At 38.9% G+C, this 22,187-nt stretch overlaps 1 protein-coding gene across 6 annotated transcripts in view; it reads left to right on the forward strand.

Annotated features, from left to right (window-relative positions):
• The window catches only part of LOC138748554 (dnaJ homolog subfamily C member 13), a 173,059-nt gene that overhangs the window by 76,668 nt on the left and 74,204 nt on the right, over positions 1-22,187 (forward strand). For all 6 annotated transcript variants that reach the window (XM_069908999.1, XM_069908992.1, XM_069908984.1 and 3 more), the window contains 12 exons: positions 36-190; positions 310-355; positions 2,425-2,579; positions 6,468-6,669; positions 8,562-8,677; positions 13,033-13,111; positions 13,340-13,475; positions 15,727-15,908; positions 16,191-16,265; positions 16,349-16,468; positions 16,668-16,847; positions 17,003-17,170. In XM_069908999.1, the coding sequence (XP_069765100.1) occupies positions 36-190; positions 310-355; positions 2,425-2,579; positions 6,468-6,669; positions 8,562-8,677; positions 13,033-13,111; positions 13,340-13,475; positions 15,727-15,908; positions 16,191-16,265; positions 16,349-16,468; positions 16,668-16,847; positions 17,003-17,170 (1,614 nt within the window). The remainder of the gene's footprint in view (positions 1-35; positions 191-309; positions 356-2,424; positions 2,580-6,467; positions 6,670-8,561; positions 8,678-13,032; positions 13,112-13,339; positions 13,476-15,726; positions 15,909-16,190; positions 16,266-16,348; positions 16,469-16,667; positions 16,848-17,002; positions 17,171-22,187) is intronic.

A 22,187-nucleotide genomic window follows, 5' to 3' on the forward strand; every position in this document is an offset into this window, starting at 1 on the left:
ATCTACTCATTATGTCCTACCCATTTTCATTTTAGCTTTTGGTGACTTTTGACCCCATTCTGGTTGAGAAAGTTGCCATCTTGTTGCACTATGTGATGCAGGACAACCCGCAGTTACCTCGACTCTACCTCACTGGTGTGTTTTTCTTTATAATGATGTACACAGGTTCCAATGTACTTCCTATTGCAAGGTAAGGGAATCAATATCCATTTACATAGGATGGGAGAGAAGGTGAAAAGTGTTACTGATCTTAGGTCTCTTTACCATGTGCAGAATCTCTGAAACTCTCTGAACCTTCTTTCCCTCTAGGTTTTTGAAGTATACTCACTTGAAGCAGGCATTCAGAACAGAAGAGGTTGGTATCAGTTCAAATACAAGATGACCCAGATGTTGAAACTCCTAACTTCTGGTTAACCAATATATTTTCAAATAACATTTTTCTTGACATTCATTTCTTCCACTTTACTAATGTAATGTGGATTTACTAATGTGCCTTTGTTTTATTTCCATGAGGTAATATTTCATGAGGTAAATGCTAATGGGTATGGAGCTTTGATTTTCCTGCTTTTGTCTCTCAGGATAGCTCTTTACCATGTACCACTAAAATTTCAATCTCACCAGTGTATTTTTGACCAAAATGATGTCAATTATATTTAAGCAATACAGAAACATTCTTTCACAGTCTCCAGGTTATTCAACAGTGTTGTTAAACCAATGATATTAAAATGTCTCCCCCAGCAAAATCTGGGCATCTACTTCATGGTATTGTTATTAAGTATCTTAAATACAGGTAATTAATTTTTGAAGATCAATACAATGCCAATAACACATGGCGCTGTATTTTGGTCTGCTTTCAGTTGGTGTTTTAACTGGCAGAGACCTGATGTTGTACCCAAAGGTTCTGGAGAAACTCAGCAGGTCATGCCACATACTTTAAAAGTGAAAGGTAACCATTTTTTTTAGGCCTGAGCACTTGGTCAGGAAAAAGGAAGAGCAGGTAGACTCCCAAATAGATAAGTGGTAATGGGTGAATATAAGTGATAGGGTAAAAGAGAAAGAAGCTGTTATGGGAGAAAGTGCAAAGGTTTAAAAAGGGTAGCTCTGAGGTGTGAATGAAGGGAATTTGGTCAGGAGCTGGAGAAAAGGAGACCGATGGGGAAAGAGAGACTGGGAGAGGAGGGTTAATGGAAATGGAAGTCGATAGTAATGCCGTTTGAATGGAGAATGCCAAGATCGAATACAAGGTGGTATTCCTTCAATTTTCAGGTGGCCTCTATTTGGCAGTACATGGGCTCAGGCCCAAAATGTTGATTATCTTTTACTATCTATGGATGCTGTATGGCCTCCAGCACATTTGTGTATTGCACTCAACACTCGCATCTGCAGATACTGTAGGGATCAAACATTTCCATACTGAATTGCACAGAATATATGAGTTTCCCTCCTGCATCTGCATTTTACAAACCTCATACTTCCAAGATGTTTTTTGAATGAAAAGTGCTTGATTTTTGTCAGTTTTTTCCTCGTTGCTCGGAGGTCTGCTGGCCTTTGCTACTTAAGTGAAGCGCATTAAGATATTTTTCCCAAAACTGCATACTTTTCCAGATATCTCCTCAATGATCTTTCAAAGGTTCAAATTACCACACATCATTCTTAAAACAATGTATTGTTTTACGTGCCCCACACTTGATATTTATATATTGGATTCTTTCAGCAATTAAAGTTGCAATGCCATATTTTGTTTTTTACCCTTCAACTTCTGCTTTTGAAACTAAAATGTATGGAAGTGATTAATGCTGTGAAGTATCAGCAAACTGCTTTAACAAGGTAATTTTTGACACTCCTTCGAATCTGTTTGCTTTGCAATGATATCAGCAAATCATCTGGAGAAAGAATGGGCTTAATTTCACAGGGAATCCATAAACAATGGCTATATGTATTAAATTAATACAGTGCCAAAATATTCTCCATTGTATTATGTAAATTCACAATGAATGATCCATTAACTAATTGAAAGTTCAACTGTTAATCTTGGTTGGAGTGGATCCAATATTGTAGATTTGTCACTTGTTGGCTTTTCAAGGTGATGCTGAGACTAGGTGTTCAGAATTACTTCAACATTTGTACAATCTGTTGCACCTCCTATCACTATATTTAGTTATGTTAAAGTACCTTTGCTTCTCTTTGGTGTGCAGAGTATGTGGGGTTTCCTGCTGGTTTGGTCAAACAAATTACTTTGGTGTAGTCTAGAACACTGAGCTGTCAAGGTTCATTTATGGTTGAATGTCTTGGCAAATTTAAAAAAAGGATGGCGAAACTGCTTTGATTTATAGTGACATTTAAAATTTAAAGCATAAGCCTAATTTTAAGCTTAATGTTATAAAGATAAAAAAGCGTCCAACTCATTGTTTTCATTTTCTGCAGGCAAAAGGGCAAGATTTAGTACAGCGGAGTGTTCTGGGACATATTTTTCCTGAAGCAATGGTCTGTTACTTGGAAAACTACGAACCAGAAAAATTTTCAGAGATTTTTTTGGGTGAATTTGATACCCCAGAAGCAATTTGGAGCAATGAAATGAGGTACAGGTGTAACTTTCCTGTGTCTCAGTCTATTTATATGTAATAATTTAATTCCATCAATTTGGTTGGGGGAATGGGTTTAGAAGTATTAGAGAGTCAGGAAAGTTACTCTACTCTGGAATAGGGGTTTGGAATTTGCTGCAGAAACACTCGCTATTAAATACATTTGGATGAGTACTTTGAGAGCTGTAACCTGGAGGGCAATTAACCCAACACTGAGAAGAGGTTTGTTTGATAATAGCAAAGGCTAGCCTGACGTGATGGCTTCCTGTACCATGAATAACTACAATTACTATTCTGTATCAAGGCTACTCATAATTACGTACACTTCAATTAAATCTACCTCATTCACCTTTGCTCTAAAGAGGGCTAACCCAGCCTGGTCTCTCTTCCCTTGTAACTATAATTCTGCTACTAATTCACTGACCGACGACTACATTGCCAGATCCACCTCCAACAGTGTCATCAAGTTTGCAGATGACACAACAGTAGTCATCCTCATCAGCAATAATGATGAATCACACCACAGAGAGAGGTGGAAAATCTCGTGATGCGAGGGTACCAACCTGAATCTTAACATGAACAAGATGAAAGATTTGATTGCAGGCTTCAGGAGAACCAGAAACTACTATCCTCCACTGCACATCAACAACTATTGGAGAGCACTATGTTCCTTGGAGTTCACTTAACTAGTGACCTATTGGGACAATACAATATTTCCTCACTTGTTAGAAAGGCACACTAATGACAGCACTATGTCAGTCATCACCAGGACCTCTGTCAATAGTGTCCTGGCCAGCTGCATCATAGTGTGGTACAGTTGTTGCAGAGAAATGGATTGGAGGTCAATTCACAGGATCACAAGAGTGACAGATAACTGGAGTTTCTCTGTCTTTTCCTCTCCCCCCATCACCCCATCGACATGATCTACTGGTATTGTTGCTTGAAGAGGGCATGCAAAATCATTGAGGATCGCTTCCACCCCTCACACAGCATCATCCAGCTGCTCCCGTTGGGAAAGAAATACAAGAGTATTAGAGCTAACAGCACCAGGCTGAGGAACAGCTTCTTGCCATGGGCAGTGAGAATGCTGAAGGAGCTGCTCATATTAACATCCGAGATGGTCAAGGCTACCAGCCTGCTCATCTTGATAACATTTTGCAGGACCACAATTAAGTGTTCTATCTGGCTGCATCATTGTTTGGTATGGTAGTTGTGAGGCATCAGACCAGAAGTCAATACAGAGGATAATCAAAATGGCAGACAGTCACTGGGGTCTCCCTTTCCTCTATTGGTGACATTTACTGTGAGCATTGTTTAAATGGGGCTCAAAAAATTAGACCCTTTCCATCCAGCATGCAGTATCTTTGTGTGTGTGATTGTGTGTGTGAGAGAGAGAGAGAGATGTATATAAAAATAAATAAAATGTGGGTGTTATGTTTTAATTACACCTTTATGTATGTGTTTATGTTTATTTTAAATTACATCTTTCTGTATATATGTGATTGTGTGATCTGTATTGTGTATGTATCTGTGCCATGGTCTGTTGAAAAGCTATTTGTGTGGTTGTATGTACAGCCAAATGTTAATAAACTTGAACTTGAAATGGACATTCAGGTCAAGTTCAGGTTTATTGTCTCATGTACCAAAATGTAGTGATAGTTTGTTTTATGAGCAGGCTAATTTAACATCTCATACATAGTGCAGTACACGGTATCCGAAAGACTTCGGACCAGATTTTTTTTGGTTTTTGGAACAATGGAGTTGAGCAACACACCAGCATCAGCAGGCTGACTTCCATCAGCCAGCTCCCCACCATGACTTCCAGCCCCCCCACATCTCCATCGGGCACACAGAACTCAAAACGGTCAACCAGTTTACCTACCTCGGCTGCACCATTTCATCGGATGCAAGGATCGACAAAGAGATAGACAATAGGCTCGCCAAGGCAAATAGCGCCTTTGGAAGACTACACAAAAGAGTCTGGAAAAACAACCACCTGAAGAAACACACAAAGATCAGCGTGCACAGAGCCGTTGTCATACCCACGCTCCTGTTCGGCTCCGAATCATGGGTCCTCTACCGGCATCACCTACAGCTCCTAGAACGCTTCCATCAGCGCTGTCTCCGCTCCATCCTCAACATTCATTGGAATTACTTCATCACCAACATCGAAGTACTCGAGCTGAGTCCTCAAGCATCGAATCCATGCTGCTGAAGACCCAACTGTGCTGGGTGGGTCACATCTCCAGAATGGAGGACCATCGCCTTCCCAAGATCGTGTTCTATGGTGAGCTCTCCACTGGCCACCGAGACAGAGGTGCACCAAAGAAGAGGTATAAAGACTGCTTAAAGAAATCTCTTGGTGCCTGCCACATTGACAACCGCCAGTGGGCTGATATCGCCTCCAACCGTGCATCTTGGCACCTCACAGTTCGGCGGGCAGCAACCTCCTTTGAAGAAGACCGCAGAGCCCACCTCACTGACAAAAGACAAAGGAGTAAAAACCCAACACCCAACCCCAACCAACCAACTTGCAACCGCTGCAACCATGCCTGCCTGTCCCGCATCGGACTTGTCAGTCACCAACAAGCTTGCAGCAGACGTGGACATTACCCCTCCATAAATCTTCATCAGCGAAGCCAAGCCAAAGAAAGAAAGCATCAGCAGAATTCCTGTATCAGCAGTTAAACAACAGCAGGTTTTTTGAACATCAACATGACAACACAAGTGGAAAATTCACATGAAATGATGTTTAGTACTTACTAAAAAGAAACTATCTCTGCTTACAAAAGAAGATAAATGCAGCACCAAACACTAGAAATTCTCCTCGATGGCTTTTTCAAATGTTTCCTCCAGTGTCATTTGCCTCATTAACAATGGTTTTTATCTTAGAAATCTCTCTTTGATTTTTATAAATGGACATGATTTCTTGTTCTGTTATCAAGGCACGCTGCTCTAGTCCTTTAACAAGTCCATCAAAAATTTTCACCATGTCATCTATAGGCACTTTTTCTGCAGCGTTAACTAAGTCATCTTCATCCCAATCACCTGGATTCAGAACTGTTTCAGCTTCAGGCCTTTGCCATTTTCAACTAGTATATCTTTGTGCACTAGAGCTCTGTTGTTATCAAATGGCACAATAGAGTATTAAAGCCTCACATGAGTAAGTCAGGTGGTAAATTTTTTTCAACTTGTGACAATAGCGCAATGGTTAGAGCATTGGTCTTCTAAACCAGAAATTGAGAGTTCGAACCTCGCTGGGGCCTCATTTCTGTGAGGGGCACTGGACAAAGAGACGACTCTGTTTTCCTTTATGGTAGACAAAGTTAAAGAATTTCCATTCTAAATGTAGTATTACATGACAAAATTGGAACCTTTACCTTCATCATTACCATGTTGGTGCTTAAAAAAAAAACTTTCTTTTTGGATCTTTTCAGTTTTCAGATATGGGGTACTCATTCTCCATAACAGAAATGCAGAGTTGCAGCAAGAAACCAAAGGGTACAGAGCAAGGCAACTTAATTTTAGTAATTTGAGGCTTATTCAGGAGTCTGTTCATAGCTGGGTGTGGAAAGAGAACTCTAGCGGTGTGTGATCTTGCACTTGTGAATCTTCCTGATGGGAGAGGCATGAATAGAATGTGACCAGCTGGGATGACTCCTTAAATATGGCTGCTTTTCCAAGGCAGCTGGAGTTACAGATACCGTGGTTGGATGGGATGGGGTACATGGCTACTTAAAAGTAATCATACATTGCCAGGTATGAACGGATGCGATATTTTCTCCTTTTGTATGGTTGGGAAAGCTGTTAGTTGTCTTTAAAAAAAAAAAAAACTATGAAAATTAAAATTTCTGTAATCTAACTTGTCCTAATTTCATAAAATAGGCGATTAACAATTGAGAAGATTGCTGCTCACTTAACAGATTTTACTCCACGTCTGCAAAGCAATACAAGAGCCTTGTATCAATACTGCCCTATCCCAGCAATCAGCTATCCTCAACTGGAAAATGAGCTCTTCTGCAACATCTACTATCTCAAGCATCTCTGTGACACAGTGCGGTTCCCTGATTGGCCTATTAAAGATCCAGTAAGTTTTTCAAAGAATTCTAATCGCATTAAGTATTTTGAACTTGTCTTCCCTACATAAGATTTTTCAATAGTTGAAACTGAAGGGAATGTTGGGTTTAATCATAACAATGGAGAAATCTCTGGGTAAAATTGAAGCCAGTGCATTAGGAATTCCTCCTGAAATCACCATATCACTCTCACATTCCTTGATATTCTTTCCAGCACTGTCTTGAATGAACCATTAGCTATCTACCTAATTTTGTTCACAACAATTTGGCAGTTTATCAGCAGCTTTTAACAAGGTCCATTAGAGTGCAGCAAATTTTACTTCGATTAGGGCATGAATATATTGGTACCTTGCTTAGCACTGGCCCACACAGTGCTGACTTGTTATAGAACCCTTGGAGCCTTGACATGTACAGGGGGTGAGACCCCTCATTAATGCTTGGTTTAGATGCTGCTATGCGGAGAAACCGATGGCACTCGTGCTCGCCCTCTGCTGACATTTCTGTGACAATAAAACAGTAATCTTGTCACACACAGCCTGCCTCTGACAGTGTTGACTCTTCATTATGCAGTGGCTGCTCGTGAGTGCTGTTGTTGAGTGAACAGGCAGTCTCTCAGCACAGATGTGGAATTTGGATGTATGGTGAATATCTGCCACTGCTCGGGATAGATGTCTGCTGCTGTGTTTGGAATTGTTGCAATTTCAAAGATGGGAATATCAGTGCATCCAAATAAATGTTGGGGCATCAACAGCTGCCATCCATCCTCCAGGAGGTGTTGGAAAGTGGTGGCAGGAGCAGGTACCCCACTGTTTGGTGATGGTGCAGCCTTGAGCCTGGCATCTCTGCATATGTGGCTGCACTATTTACCTTTGCCAACAGGCAGCCACTGCACAATACCTTGGTGAACCATTCCCTACCAAGCCTTGTGTCGATGATCATTGTTTCATTGCTATGAGATATCAACTGGAGATTCCCACAGGGGATGCCAGGTGTTCATTCCAGGTTCCTGCCACAGCAGTCCTGTCAGTAACTCATTGTTTATCCCTGTGAATACATCCTGAGAAATAAATGAGCATGTTTACAGATGGTAACCTGAACCCATGTGTAAGGTACCTGATTCAGAACTGATGAATTGCACATTACTCAATAAGGTTGATGGTACCTTGTTAAAATATTTTAAAGGTTCCAGATCACAAAGAATTGCCCTTGCTTCATGTAAGAACTGTGGAATTGTGCACTCAAACTTGAATTTGTGCAGAATATTTAAGTATGTAGAAGTACTGTAAGTCCAATTTAACTTTGAGAACTGGAGATTTCTAAATGTCCCAGTATTCCCCATCAAGTAGACAGTCATATTTTATATCACTGGTAAGATTAATCAGAGACTGGTGCACAGTACACTAATTTAGACTGTACATGTCTTGTGCTAAAGTTTAATAACAATCTGCTTTATGGAAAATTTGGTAAACATTGGAGCTGAGCATTTTTCGACCATATAGGTTGGCATATTGAGTGCAATACCCAAAACCAGTTTTCTGTTTAATATCTAGATCCCTCCACACAAATAGAGCTACAAAATACAAGTTTGTGTATTTTATTTTATAAACCTGCAGAAGTAAACCCCTGTTATCAGGAATTCAAGCAACAGACAAAAAAATGTGAAAATAAACAGGTAAAAAATATGGAAGTTTAAATAGGCATGCCTCGCTGTTAGCTTGCCAATCATGCAACACGCAATTGGAAAATTCACTTATCTGGCATTTACCAATTCCCATTGATTCTGGATATGAGGTTTTACTGTATAATTATTTACTTAATTTTAGCACTACAGAAGTTGGTTGGTGGCTACCTAGTTTTGAACATGATTATAATTGTTGACAAGTGTGTTTGCATCACTATCTAGGTAAGATTGCTTAAAGACACACTGGATGCTTGGAAAAAGGAAGTGGAAAAGAAGCCACCTTCTATGACAATTGATGAAGCTTATGAAGTTTTGAATCTTCCAAAGGGACGAGGAATGTGAGTAGATATGGATGTTTTAATTAGCCATTCACTAATTTGGTCAAATTTGCAAATGTCTAATTTTCCATTCAATATTTTCAAATGCTAATCAATCCCCTCTCTCTTCAGCACCCCAGTGGATTCTTCTGCTTTCTCTCACCACCCCAGTCAGTTCCATTTGGTTTCTCTTTATATCTTTACCACCATTCTCACCATATCAGATTCCAGCAGTGGCAGCCTAATCACCCATTCCACCCTATTTGACTTGCCTTTCTCTTGGTAAGAGTGACCACAACTCCCTTAGCTTCAACATAGCTATAGAAAAGGATAAAAACAGTCAAAATGGGGAAGAGCTAATTATGAAGGAATGAGGCAGGAGCTATGGAGAGTACATTGGAAACAGAAGTTTTAGGGTGAAAGCACAAAAGTAATGTGGAGAAAGTTTAGGGACCACTTATGCAGGGTTCAAGATAGATTTGTCCCACTGGAACGTGGAAAAGATGGGAGGAAAAGGGAACCATGGCTGATGAAACAGGTCAGGCAACTAGTCAAGAGAAAGAAGGAAACACGCATTTGGTATAGGAAACAGGATGTGATAGCCAGGAAGGAACTTAAGAAAAGACTTAGGAGAGCTCGAAGGGGACATGCAAAGGCCTTGGTATGTAGAATTAAGGAGAACCCCAAGGCATTCTATGTATATGTGAAAGACAGAAGGATGAGGAGTATGAAGGTGGGGCAGCTAAAAGATGAAGAAGGCAACTGGAGCCAGAGCAGGTTAGGGAAGTTCTAAATTAATGCTTTACGTCAGTATTCACAAGGGAAAGGAGCTTGATCACGGTGAGGTCGAAATTGAACAGACCTATTCAATGTGGAGATTAAGGAAGTGGAAGTTTTGGATCTTCTTCATAACATCAAGATTGGTAAGTCCCTGGGGCTAGACGCAATGTACCCCAGTGGAAAGTGAGAGGAGAGATAGCTGGGGCAGTAGCTATGATCTTTGAATCCTCTTTGGATCATTGGAACTTTAGATTTGTGGTTTAAAAAAAATTGAAAATTGGCTTGTAGGAAGAAAGCAGAGTAGTAATGGAAGGAAAGTATGCTGCCTGGAAGTCAGTGACTAGTGGAGTGCCACAAGGATCCCTACTTTTTGTGATTTTTATAAGTGACCTGGATGAAGAGGCAGAAACTTAATGGGTCATTAAGTTTGCGGATGCCACGAAGGTTGGAAGAGCTGTGAGTGGAGCTGAAGGTTACAAGGGGATATAGACAGGATGCAGAGATGGGCAGAAAAGTGGCAGATAGATTTCAATCTGGAGGTGCTGTATTTTGAAAGGACTAATCAGCAGGCTGAGAAGTATGGCCCTCTGGCTATAAAAGGAAGGGAGAAGAAGTGAACTGTAGTGAGGAGATTCAATAGTTGGGGGAACAAAAGGGTTCTGCTGAAGAGATAGAGAATCTCAAATGGTATGTTGCCTCCCAGATGTTAGGGTCTGGGATGTATCAGAAAGAGTTCATGGGATTTTGAGGAGGGAGGCTGAGCAGCTAAATGTCATAGTCCTTGTAAGCACCAATGACGTGGGCAGGAAGAGGGATGAGGTCCTGCAAAGAGAGTTTGGGGATTTGTATGCAAAGTTGAATGACTGGACTCCCAGGGTTGTAATCTTGGGGGATTGTTACTGATGTCACATGCCAATGAGGTAAGAACTAGGAGGATAATGCTGCTTAACTCATGGTTAAAGATATGGTGCAGGAGGGAGGGCTTCAGATTTCTGGATCATTGGGCTCTGCTCCAGGGAAGGTATGACCTGTACCGATGGGACAGTTTGCATCTGAACTATTAATATCCTTGCAGAAAGGCTTGCTCATGCTCCTCCAGGGCTGTTCAAACTAAATTTACGGGTTGACGGGAACAAGAGTGCTAAAGCAGTTATAAAGACAGAAATCAAAGGGTTGTGCGTGGTGGAAATCATGTTCTCAAGTCATCAATTTCAGTGCAAGAGGAATTGTAGGAAAGGCAGAGGAGCTTAGAGTGTGGATTTGCACGAGGAATTGTGACATTGTGGCTATTATTGAAACTTGGTTGCAGGAGCCGCAGGATTGGCAGCTCAGTGTGCTAGGGTTGTTGTTGTTTCAGACGTGATAGACCAGGTGGGATGGAGGGAGCTGGACTGGCATTACTCCTCAGGGAATAGGAAAGGTATGACCTCATTAATGGGGTTGTGTAAAAGACCACCCAACAGTCAGCAAGAATCAGTGGAGCAAGTCTGCAGTGAGATAGCAGATGGCTGCAGGAAGCAAAGTTGTGATAGGTGATTGTAACTTTCCACATATTGACTGGAACTCCCAAACTGTAAAATGGTTGGATGGCTTAAGAGTTTCTCAAGTGTTCAGGAAAGTTTTCTAAATCAATGTGTCAAGGTACTAATTAGAGGAGTGCAATACTAGATCTCCTTTTTGGGAACAGGACAGCTGACAGAAGTATGTGTCAGGGAAGACTGGGTTTATGGATCATAATGGCATTAGTTTCAAGATGATTATGGATAAGGATAGGTCTGGTCTTCTGGTTGAGATTCTAAATTAGAAGCCAATTTCAAGGAAATGAGAAAGGATCCAGAAAGCATGGATTGGGAGAGGTTTTCTGGCAAGGATGTGCTAAGTTAGTGGAAGGCCTTCAAATGTGAAATTTTGAGCATACAGTGTATGTTTGTTCCTGTCAAGGTTAAAGGCAAAGTTGACAGACATAAGGACCCTTGGTTTGTGAGGATATTGGGAGATGTTTCACCTCCTGTGAGGCCAAACTTGGAATATTCTGCACAGTTTTGGTACAGTTTGAAAGAGTGCAGAGATGATTTACTTGGATGTTGCCAGGACTTGAGAAACTGAATTGTAGGGAAAGGTTAAACAGGTTGGGACTTTATTCCCTGGAACATGGAAGAATAAGGAACGAATTGATAGATGTATACAAAATTGGGGGTATAGATAGATAGAGTAAACGTTTTCCACTGAAGTTCAGTGAGATCCAATTTAGAGGACATGGTTGAGGAAGAAAGAGGAAAAATTTAAGGGGAACATTCAGAGAAATGAGGTGCAGCTGAGGTGGTGAATGTGTGCTCAGTTTTAACATTTAAGAACATTTTGGACAGCTCCATGGATGGGAGGGGTATGGAGGGATATCAGCTGGGTGCAGGTTAATGGGACATGAGACAATAATAGTTTGGCACAGACTAGAAGGACCTGTTTCTGTAATTTTCTTGGGTTTGATCAAAAAGCAGACAGACGCCTGAATAAAAAGTTGGGGTGAGATTTTTTGGAGGGCATGTGAGGTATTGTGGAAGTAGATAGAGAGGAACTGTACAAGTGGGGACAAAATGAAGTTGAGGTATGATGATACCAGTTCAGTGATCCAGGAGAACGTGGAAACAATGAGTCTACTTGGACAATTGGGCTTGTAGATCTTGAGGAGGAGATAGAACTGGGAAACAATGAAGGTGGGGGCTATGGGAAGATGACCGGAAGTGGTGGTGCATGAGACACTGTCTAGTGATGGGGTCTGGCTGCAGCTGGCAGAAATGATGAAGAGTAATCTGCTGAAGGCGAAAGGTGGGGTGTAAGGTGAGGAGAATAGGAAATCTATCCTGGTTCTGATTAGAGGGGCAAGGTGAAAGAGCAGAATTCTGAGAAACTGAGGAAATGTGGGAGATGTTTCACCTCTATGTGGTGCCCACATGGAGACCCCATCCCACTCTTGACACCGGCTTCTCCCACTTTTCCCCAGCCACAATGAAAAGCTTTGCTTAATGTTGACTTTCTTCCCCCCCCCCCACCTCCCCCCACTGACACTGCTTGACCTGCTGAGTTCATCCTGCAGATTCTTTTGCTTCAGGTTCTGGCATCTGCGGTCTCCAGTTTCCTTTTTTATTTTGTCATGAGTATTCAGCTTCTTCCTCAAATCCATCTGTGCTCTTTTAGTTAGTGTGAATGAGGTTTCCACATTCCAGAAACTGAGCTGAATCCTTTTTTGCAATTGGATTCATTAGCGATCATTTGTCCTGAGTTGTGGTATAAACTTGTAAGTGGAAACTTTTCTGTTTACCTCCTGTGAAATAAGTATTTCCACAAGATGACCATTCTTGCATAGAGAAGGATGACGTGTTGTTCAATATTGAACCTTCTAAACTTGGCTCAATGACCTACAAGGGCAAAATGCAGACTTTACCTTGGGCAGACGTGACCATTAGCATGACTTTTCAGTACCTTGATAACTCTCAATCTTGGTGTCCCATTCCTCCAAGCTCGATCAATCGACGAAGACTAAATATTCTGGAAAAAAATTAGCCATGTAAAATCTGATGTGCTGTAAATTTTCTTGATAGGCAGGATGAGAGCAAAATAAGGAAAGCTTACTTTCGCCTTGCACAGAAGTATCACCCGGACAAGAATCCTGAAGGCAGGGTATGTTCTGTGTGCAAACCATTGTTAAGCATGCAAGTACCCTTGTGCATGATTTGAAAGCATGTTTGCAATACCAGTTTTGCTTTTTAGTTTTGTATGTGGTCTTGAAATCAATTACCAACTTCAGACTAAGCTTTTACTTGGTGCCCAGACTAGATTTATCTGTCATGGTGTGTCTGTTTCATTGGTTATTTTGTAATATCTGTCTTCTGCACTGGTTATTTCAAGGACATCTTCGAAAAGGTGAATAAGGCATATGAATACTTGTGCACTAAGACAGCTAAAATGGTGGATGGACCAGATCCTGAGAACATTATTCTCATTTTGAAAACACAGAGCATCCTCTTCAACAGATACAAAAAGGGTACAATCCTCTTTTTACAGGAACATTGACTTGCTTTTCTGTACTAAATATCCTGCACTTGTTTATGGGTAGAAATTCATTTTCATATGGTATAAAATGCTCTCATTTGAAAGTACATACAAGGATGGTGGAGGAGGTGTGGAAACTACCACAGGGAATCTGGCATTAAATGAGTCTCCTTGGAAAATATGATTAAATAAAGGAACAGCAACATCAAATTGTTCAATTTATCTGACAATTTTTTGAAGACGTGGAGTTCGATGATGGTAAACAGAAGCATAAAGGATATGAACAGAAGCGTGAACTATTTCTTTTTCTACTGATGATTCTGACTTGAATTTATTTTTCCAGCATTTTCTGTTATTATTTAAAGAGATTTGATAGATTTTTTTTTGTAACTGTGCAGTGGGGGAAATGAAATACAGATTTAATGGAACTGGTAAAAGAACCTGGATGAGATGAGAATAGTTTTACAAGGCAGTGATACATGGAATGCGAAGTAAGTTTTGGGCATAGCTTCACCTTATAAGGTTGGGCAGCAAATTCAAAACCAAGGAGGCATAGATTTAAAGTAATTGGTTAAATTAGAGCAGACTTGAGGAAAAGATTTTTCATGGTGGATTGCTAGCAATCATTTATAATAACTTGATGGATCTAAAAATATGTTCAGGTAGGTAAATCAAGACTGAAAGGGAAAGAGATTTGAATATATCAATTCCAGATGAAGATTGGGATACAACACTTGACCTCATTTTGTGCATGACATTGTTTATTACAATTTAAAGTGGTACATTGAATGCTTATGTCCAAAGCTAAACTATCTCGTTTTCATTGTGATGTTGATCCATTATGTGATAAATGTAAAATTTTTGAGGCATCTCTGTTTCATAAGTTTTGGGATTGTCCAAAACTAAAAGATTTTTGGGAAAATTTTTTCAAATCTCTATCAGAGAGTCTTAGGATCAAAGTGGAACCTTGGCCTTGTATTGCTTTGTTCGGCTATTCTCAACAGGAAAATATATCCTTTAATTTAATTTTTTTTAAAAATGTAACTTTTACTTCCTTGATAGGCGGATAGCTTCATATTAAAAAGTAAATCAAGGATATTGGTTTCAGGAAAATTAAAAAGTTTAGACTGAAGAAAATGCCTGATTTGTAGGTATCTTTAAAAAAAAAAATGCCTATTAGCAAGATTAATTTAACTGTTAATTGTTCAAATGAAGCAATCTTACCTCAAATGTACAAATCCCAATCAGACCCACTCATTGAAACCTACATCCAAAATAGAAGGTTGAAAAAGATTATTTTGAAGGATAGGGCGAGCAAGAGAAACATTGAGAAAACCAAAAAAATTTCTCAATAAATTTCTAAGAATTGTGCCCACATTCTTAATTAATGTCTCATTATCAGATTATCTATCAATTTTGAAAATGAAAAGGGTAAAATAGAGCCTCGAACTGCCAACATAGCTACATTTTTAGAAAACCTCGATTCGATTTCTATCTCAGAGGGATGATCAGCTAAAGTATCAAGTGCAATAACTGCAATAAATTTTGTATATTAACTGCCCAATAATAATAATATCTAAAGTTTGGAGGAGATAAGTCCCATTCCTTTTGAAGCTGGGCTTTTTTATTCAGTGCTGTTTGCCTTGCAATATATACAAAGAAATAATTGAATCCAATGCGTCAAAATAAGTTTTAGGAATAAAAATTGGTAAAGAATGGAACATATAGAAAAATTTAGGTAAAATTTCATTCCAATTGCAGTAATATGTCCAATTATTGACATACATAAGGAAGTCCATCCTGACAACGACTCTTTAGTCTGGTTAATTAACCCTAAAAAAAATGTCTTTTAATAAATTCTTACAACTCTTTGTAACTGTAATTTCCAAATATTTGAATTTGTCTTTAACTATTTTCAAAGGGAAATTAGCATAAAGTGCTAAAGGCCCTTTTATAGAGAGTAATTCACTTAATTTATACCCTTAAAACTGACTAAATTGAGCAAACAAAGTCCATTTGTTTGTTATTTGACAGTATGACTAAAGTGCCTGGAAATGTTCATCTCTGGTTCTGAAGCTATGCAAAATTTTGCATGTACAAGTGTCTCGAATTAATCCATCCATTGGAATTGAGTTGTAGTTTGCTGTGGTTAAATTAGCTGGACAAAATTTTGCAAAGAGCAAATGCAGTTAATTAATCATTTACTTGCTTGTTCTGATTTAATGTCATACTTTTCCTTGTAGACTTAGAGCCCTATAAATATGCAGGATACCCAATGTTGATTAAGACTATTACTATGGAAACTTCAGATGATCAGCTGTTTTCCAAGGTGTCCTTGTTGCCTTCTTCCACTGAACTGGCCTTTCACACTGTCAACTGCTCAGCACTGAATGCTGAGGAGCTTCGCAGAGAGAATGGAATAGAGGTAACTTATTGCACAAGTGTAAAAGGGATTAAAAAATTGCTTAAAAATTTAATTGTGCTAAAAATTTAAAAGTGTTAGGGGAGAAGATGTAAATTGTAAATACTTCCCTGAATATTTAAACCTGTTTGCACAGCAATGTTCATTGCCCATATCTAATTGGACTTTGCACCCAACATTTCAAGGGCTGGATAAATGCACTAAATTGTTTGTAGATTAGAGGACGTGCTTTATTTCTTCAGATGCTCCTGTCACAAATTTTCTAAATGGATAACTATTTGGCAGGTCCTACAAGATGGTTTTGCACGTTGCGTGTCAGTGTTAACAAACTCGAGCAAAAGGGATGACGTGGCTGTGCAGGTACAATCATTCAATATTCATCGAATTTCTGATGGTCTCTCCAGCTAATCTAGTAGCATTAATGGGGAACCTCTTTGCTTTAGGTTTGTGGGCACATCTGCCAGTGTTACAGTGTTGCAGCTCAGTTTGAGGAATGCAGGGAGAAGATAACAGAAATGCCCACTATCATAAGAGACCTCTGCAGGTTGCTGTATTATGGCCAAGTAAGTACTTGCGCAGCAGGTGTGATTGCCAGATTATTCCAGTTTAATTTTTTTACATTCTGTTGACTTATCTAAATTTTCTGATAACTAGTTTTTTAAAAAAATGCAGCACTGCATGCAGTGGAGTGAATAAGCCATTTTTATGCTTTAATCGACCTCAAGTTTTTATACTTGTGCTTTATGTGTACATCTTTCACAGAAGTTACCACGGACTGCTATGTTGGCAGTTGAATGTGTTGGTTCTTTTGCTGTTGATTACTGGTTGCAGACGCACTTGTTTCAAGCTGGTATTCTGTGGCATCTTCTTGTCTACCTCTTCAACTATGATTATACGCTGGAAGAAAGTGGAATCCAAAAGTCTGAAGAAACAAATCAGCAGGTATAAATTGACTCCAGAATTGTATTGTTATTGTAGTTCAATTTCCAAAATTAAACTGGTTATGTTTTGGAGAATCACACGATTGAGATCAGCTTTACTTGGAGAAATATATTGCAAAATGTCTGTTGAATTCAGTTGTGTTTTTCTTCAAACAGGAAGTTTCTAACAGTCTTGCAAAAATCTGTGTAACTGCTCTGAGTCGATTGGGCGGTTATTTGACTGAAGAAAAAGCAACACCTGAAAACCCTACAATAAGGAAATGCTTGGCAGCTTTATTATCACCTTATGTCTCAAGAAGGCTGTCCAAAGATGGTCCATCGGAGGTAATTTTCTTTTAACAACAACTTCATCAATTTGTCTGAACTTGTTTCAAATATCTTTAGTACTTTGACAAATTAAATGCACAAAATTTTTGAAAATATCTATGCCTGTAACGTTTCAGCTGTGAGTGATTCCAAAGTTGGCAAGATAAAATGGTTTTGTTCGTGGCTTGCTTGTGAAGTGCGTTGGAACAAAGCTTATACCGTAAGGTTTTCTTGGCCTTGCCCTCAGTAAAAAAAATACCGATAATCATTTTGTTTGTAAGGTGTTTCCATAAAGCGTTCCTTAATTAATAATCCTTTTGGTGTTTGGCCATTTATTTAAGATGGGAAAAATAAATGTAGACATATAGCATCTTTCATTTATCATAGTTAAAAATATCTTTTGTATAATGTTTTATTTTTCACACTGTGAACCATATCAACCAAAATATATTCAAAAATTTCTCATTAAATATACACAATGGCATTTTCTCCTTTTTATTCCCCCTCCCCACCCCCCTCCAAAACCAATAAATATTCAACATATACAATAAAACCATTAAACAATGTCTTCACACAATGAAAAATAAACAAAAATGTGTCATCTACTTTTACACACTGGATCAAGTCATTTTGTCTTCTTATCATTTTAGGGGGGGTCGAGGTCCGAGGCAAGCCCTCTCTGTCATGTTACATGTACGGTTCCCAATTTGTTCAAATAATGTGACTTTATTTTTAAAATTGTTATTTTTTCCAATGGAATACATTTATTCATTTCTATATACCATTGCTGTACCCTCAGGCTCTCTTCCATTTTCCAAGTTGACATTATACATTTTTTTGCTACTGCTAAGGCTATCATAATAAATCTTTTTTGCGCTTTATCCAATTTGAGGCCCAATTCTTTATTTCTTGTGTTACTTAAAAGGAAGAACTCTGGATTTTTTGGTATGTTATTTTTTGTGATTTTATTTTCACTTTCGTACATGCCCAAATTGCATGTACTGTTGTTCCCATTTCCTCCTTACAGCGAAAACATCTATCTGATAATGTTGGATCACATTCTTTTAACTTTTGAGGCGTGATGTATAACCTATGTAACCAATTATACTGTATCATGCGTAACCTTGTGTTTATTGTATGCTTCATAGTTCCAGAACATAACTTTTCCCATGCTTCATTTTTTAATCTTTGTTTAAATCCTTTTCTCACTTTTGTTTAAGGTTATAGCTTATTTCATAATTTTCCTTATCTTACACCTTAATGTACATGTCCGTTATAAATCTTTTAATTATCATTGTGTCTGTAATCACATATTCAAAGGTGCTTCCTTCTGGTAATCTCAATCTGTTTCCCAATTTATCCTTTAAATAAGCTTTCGTTGATGATATGCAAACATTGTACCATGAGTTATTCCATATTTGTACTTCATTTGTTCAAATGTTAATAAATTATTTCCCAAAAACAATTTTCTATTCTTTTAATTCCTTTTTTCTCCCATTCTCTAATGGAAAGATTATCTATTGTAAAAGGGATTAGTGAGTTTTGTGTCAATAACAATTTTAGTATTTGGTAATTAGTTTTTTTTTCCTTTCTAAGTGGATCTTCTTCCATATATTAAGTAAATGATGCAATACTGGTGAGCTTTTATTATTGCACCATCTTATACACTTATAAAGTATATGTTACAGTACCTTCTCCCCTATTTTATCTAGTTCTATCTTAGTCCAGTCTGGTTTTTCCCTTTTCTGGTAAAAATCTGATAAATACCTTAATTGTGCAGCTCCATAATAATTTTTAAAATTTGTTAACCGCAAACCACCTTGGATGTACCTCTCTGTTAATTTATCTAAAGCTACCCTCTGTTTCCTCCCTTTCCACAAGAATTTCCTTATTATTCTCTTTAGTTCATTAAAGTATTTCTCTGTTAAGGGAAATGGTAATGATTGAAATAAGTATTGTATCCTTGGGAAAACATTCATTTTAATGCAATTTACCCTATCAACGTTAGCGGTAATTCTTTCCAATGTTCTAAGTCTTCCTGCAATTTCTTTATTAGTGGCTGATAATTTAGTTTGTACAAGTGGCTTAAGTTATTATCTAACCTGATACCTAGGTATTGGATTGCTTGTGCTTGCCATTTAAATGGTGATTCTTTTTTAAATTCTGTATAATCCGCGTTACTCATTGGCATCACTTCATTTTTATTTGTGTTGATCTTGTACCCCTCCCGATATTTCTCCATACTCCTTCAATTTTTTATGTAATTCTTATATTGATATTTCTGGTTCTGTTAGGTATACTATGATATCATCTACAAATAAGCTGATTTTACACTCCTTCTCCTTTATTTTATCCCTTTTTTATTTTCTGTTCTTATCAGTTCTGCCACTGGTTCTGTTGCTAAGCTGAACAATGAGGGGGATAATAGACACTCCTGTCTAGTTGACCTACTTAATTTAAATTGGCTCAATAAATATCCATTTACTGTTACCTTTGCCAACGGTCCATTATACAATGCTTTAATCCAATTAATATATTTTTCTGGTAGGTTGAACCTCTAATACTTTAAATAAATAGTTCCACTCTACTCTGTCAAAGGCTTTTTCTGCATCTAAAGCAACAGCCACTGTTGGCTTCTTATTTCCTTGAACTGCATGAATTAGATTAATAAGTTTACAGACATTATCCGCTGTAAGTCTTTTCTTGATAAATCCAGTTTAATCTTGTTTTACTATTTTTGGTACACAATTGGTCAATCTGTTTGCTAATAATTTTGCTATTATCTTATAATTATTAAGTAGAGATATTGGTCTATATGATGCTGGTGTTAATGGATCCTACCCCATCTTTGGTTTTACTGTAATTATTGCTGTCTTACATGAATCCGGCAAGTTTTGTGTTTCTTCTACCTGGTTCATTACTTCCAGGAGAGGAGGAATTAATAACTCTTTAAATGTTTTATAGAATTCTATTGGGAATCCATCCTCTCCTGACATTTTATTGTTCGGCAGCTTTTTTTAATACATCTTGTACTTCCTCTATTTCAAATGGCTTTATCAGTTTGTTTTGTTCCTCTTGCAATTTCGGCAGTTCATTTTTTGCTAAAATCTCTTTTATTTTATCATCTTTCCCCTCGTTCTCAGTTTGGTATAATTATGCACAAAATTCCTTAAAATTTTCATTAATCTCTATTGGGTTATATGTAATTTGTTTGTCCTTTTTCCTTGATGCCAACACAGTTCTTTTAGCTTGTTCTGTTTTAAGTTGCCAGGCTAATATTTTGTCTTTTTTTCTCCCAATTCGTAATACTTTTGGTTTTTTTTCATTATGTTCTTCTCCACCTTGTACATTTGTAATGTTTCGTATTTTTTTTTGTCCGCCAATTCTCCTTTTTCGTTTATAATCATCCCTTTTTACTAGTTCCAATTCTGTACTTACTATCTCCCTTTCTAACTGCTCTATTTCCTGATTGTAGTCCTTTTTCATCTTAGTTACATAACTTATTATCTGTCCTCTAATGAAGGCTTTCACTGTGTCCCATAATAAAAATTTATCTTTCACTGATTCAGTGTTTATTTCAAAATATGATTTAATTTGGTGTTCAATAAACTCCTAAATTCCTGCCTTTTAAGTAGCATAGAGTTTAACCTCCATCTATATGTTCTTGGTGGGATGTCCTCCAGTTCTATTGCTAATAACAGGGTGAATGATCAGATAGTGACCCTCTTTTCAATCTTCTTCAGCATGATGCTGAACCAAGCCATGAAAGACCCCAACAATGAAGACGCTGTTTACATCCGGTACCACACGGATGGCAGTCTCTTCAATCTGAGGCGCCTGCAAGCTCACACCAAGACACAAGAGAAACTTGTCCGTGAACTACTCTTTGCAGACGATGCCGCTTTATTGCCCATTCAGAGCCAGCTCTTCAGCGCTTGACGTCCTGCTTTGCGGAAACTGCCAAAATGTTTGGCCTGGAAGTCAGCCTGAAGAAAACTGAGGTCCTCCATCAGCCAGCTCCCCACCATGATTACCAGCCCCCCCACATCTCCATCGGGCACACAAAACTCAAAACGGTCAACCAGTTTACCTATCTCGGCTGCACCATTTCATCAGATGCAAGGATCGACAATGAGATAGACAACAGACTCGCCAAGGCAAATAGCGCCTTTGGAAGACTACACAAAAGAGTCTGGAAAAACAACCAACTGAAAAACCTCACAAAGATAAGCGTATACAGAGCCGTTGTCATACCCACACTCCTGTTCGGCTCCGAATCATGGGTCCTCTACCGGCACCACCTACGGCTCCTAGAACGCTTCCACCAGCGTTGTCTCCGCTCCATCCTCAACATCCATTGGAGCGCTTACATCCCTAACGTCGAAGTACTCGAGATGGCAGAGGTCGACAGCATCGAGTCCACGCTGCTGAAGATCCAGCTGCGCTGGATGGGTCACGTCTCCAGAATGGAGGACCATCGCCTTCCCAAGATCGTGTTATATGGCGAGCTCTCCACTGGCCACCGTGACAGAGGTGCACCAAAGAAAAGGTACAAGGACTGCCTAAAGAAATCTCTTGGTGCCTGCCACATTGACCACCGCCAGTGGGCTGATATCGCCTCAAACCGTGCATCTTGGCGCCTCACAGTTTGGCGGGCAGCAACCTCCTTTGAAGAAGACCGCAGAGCCTACCTCACTGACAAAAGGCAAAGGAGGAAAAACCCAACACCCAACCCCAACCAACCAATTTTCCCCTGCAACCGCTGCAATCGTGTCTGCCTGTCCCGCATCGGACTTGTCAGCCACAAACGAGCCTGCAGCTGACGTGGGCTTTTTACCCCCTCCATAAATCTTCGTCCGCGAAGCCAAGCCAAAGAAGAATATGTTCTTGGTGGGATGTCCTCCAGTTCTATTGCTAATAACAGGGTGAATGATCAGATAGTAGTCTAGTTTTATACTCAGTTTTCCTAACTCTCCCTTGAATATGTGCTGACAACAAAAACATCAATCCTTGAGTATGTTTTATGCCTACTCGA

Source organism: Narcine bancroftii, chromosome 1 (genome assembly GCF_036971445.1).
Source record: "Narcine bancroftii isolate sNarBan1 chromosome 1, sNarBan1.hap1, whole genome shotgun sequence".
NCBI classification, from domain to species: domain Eukaryota; kingdom Metazoa; phylum Chordata; class Chondrichthyes; order Torpediniformes; family Narcinidae; genus Narcine; species Narcine bancroftii.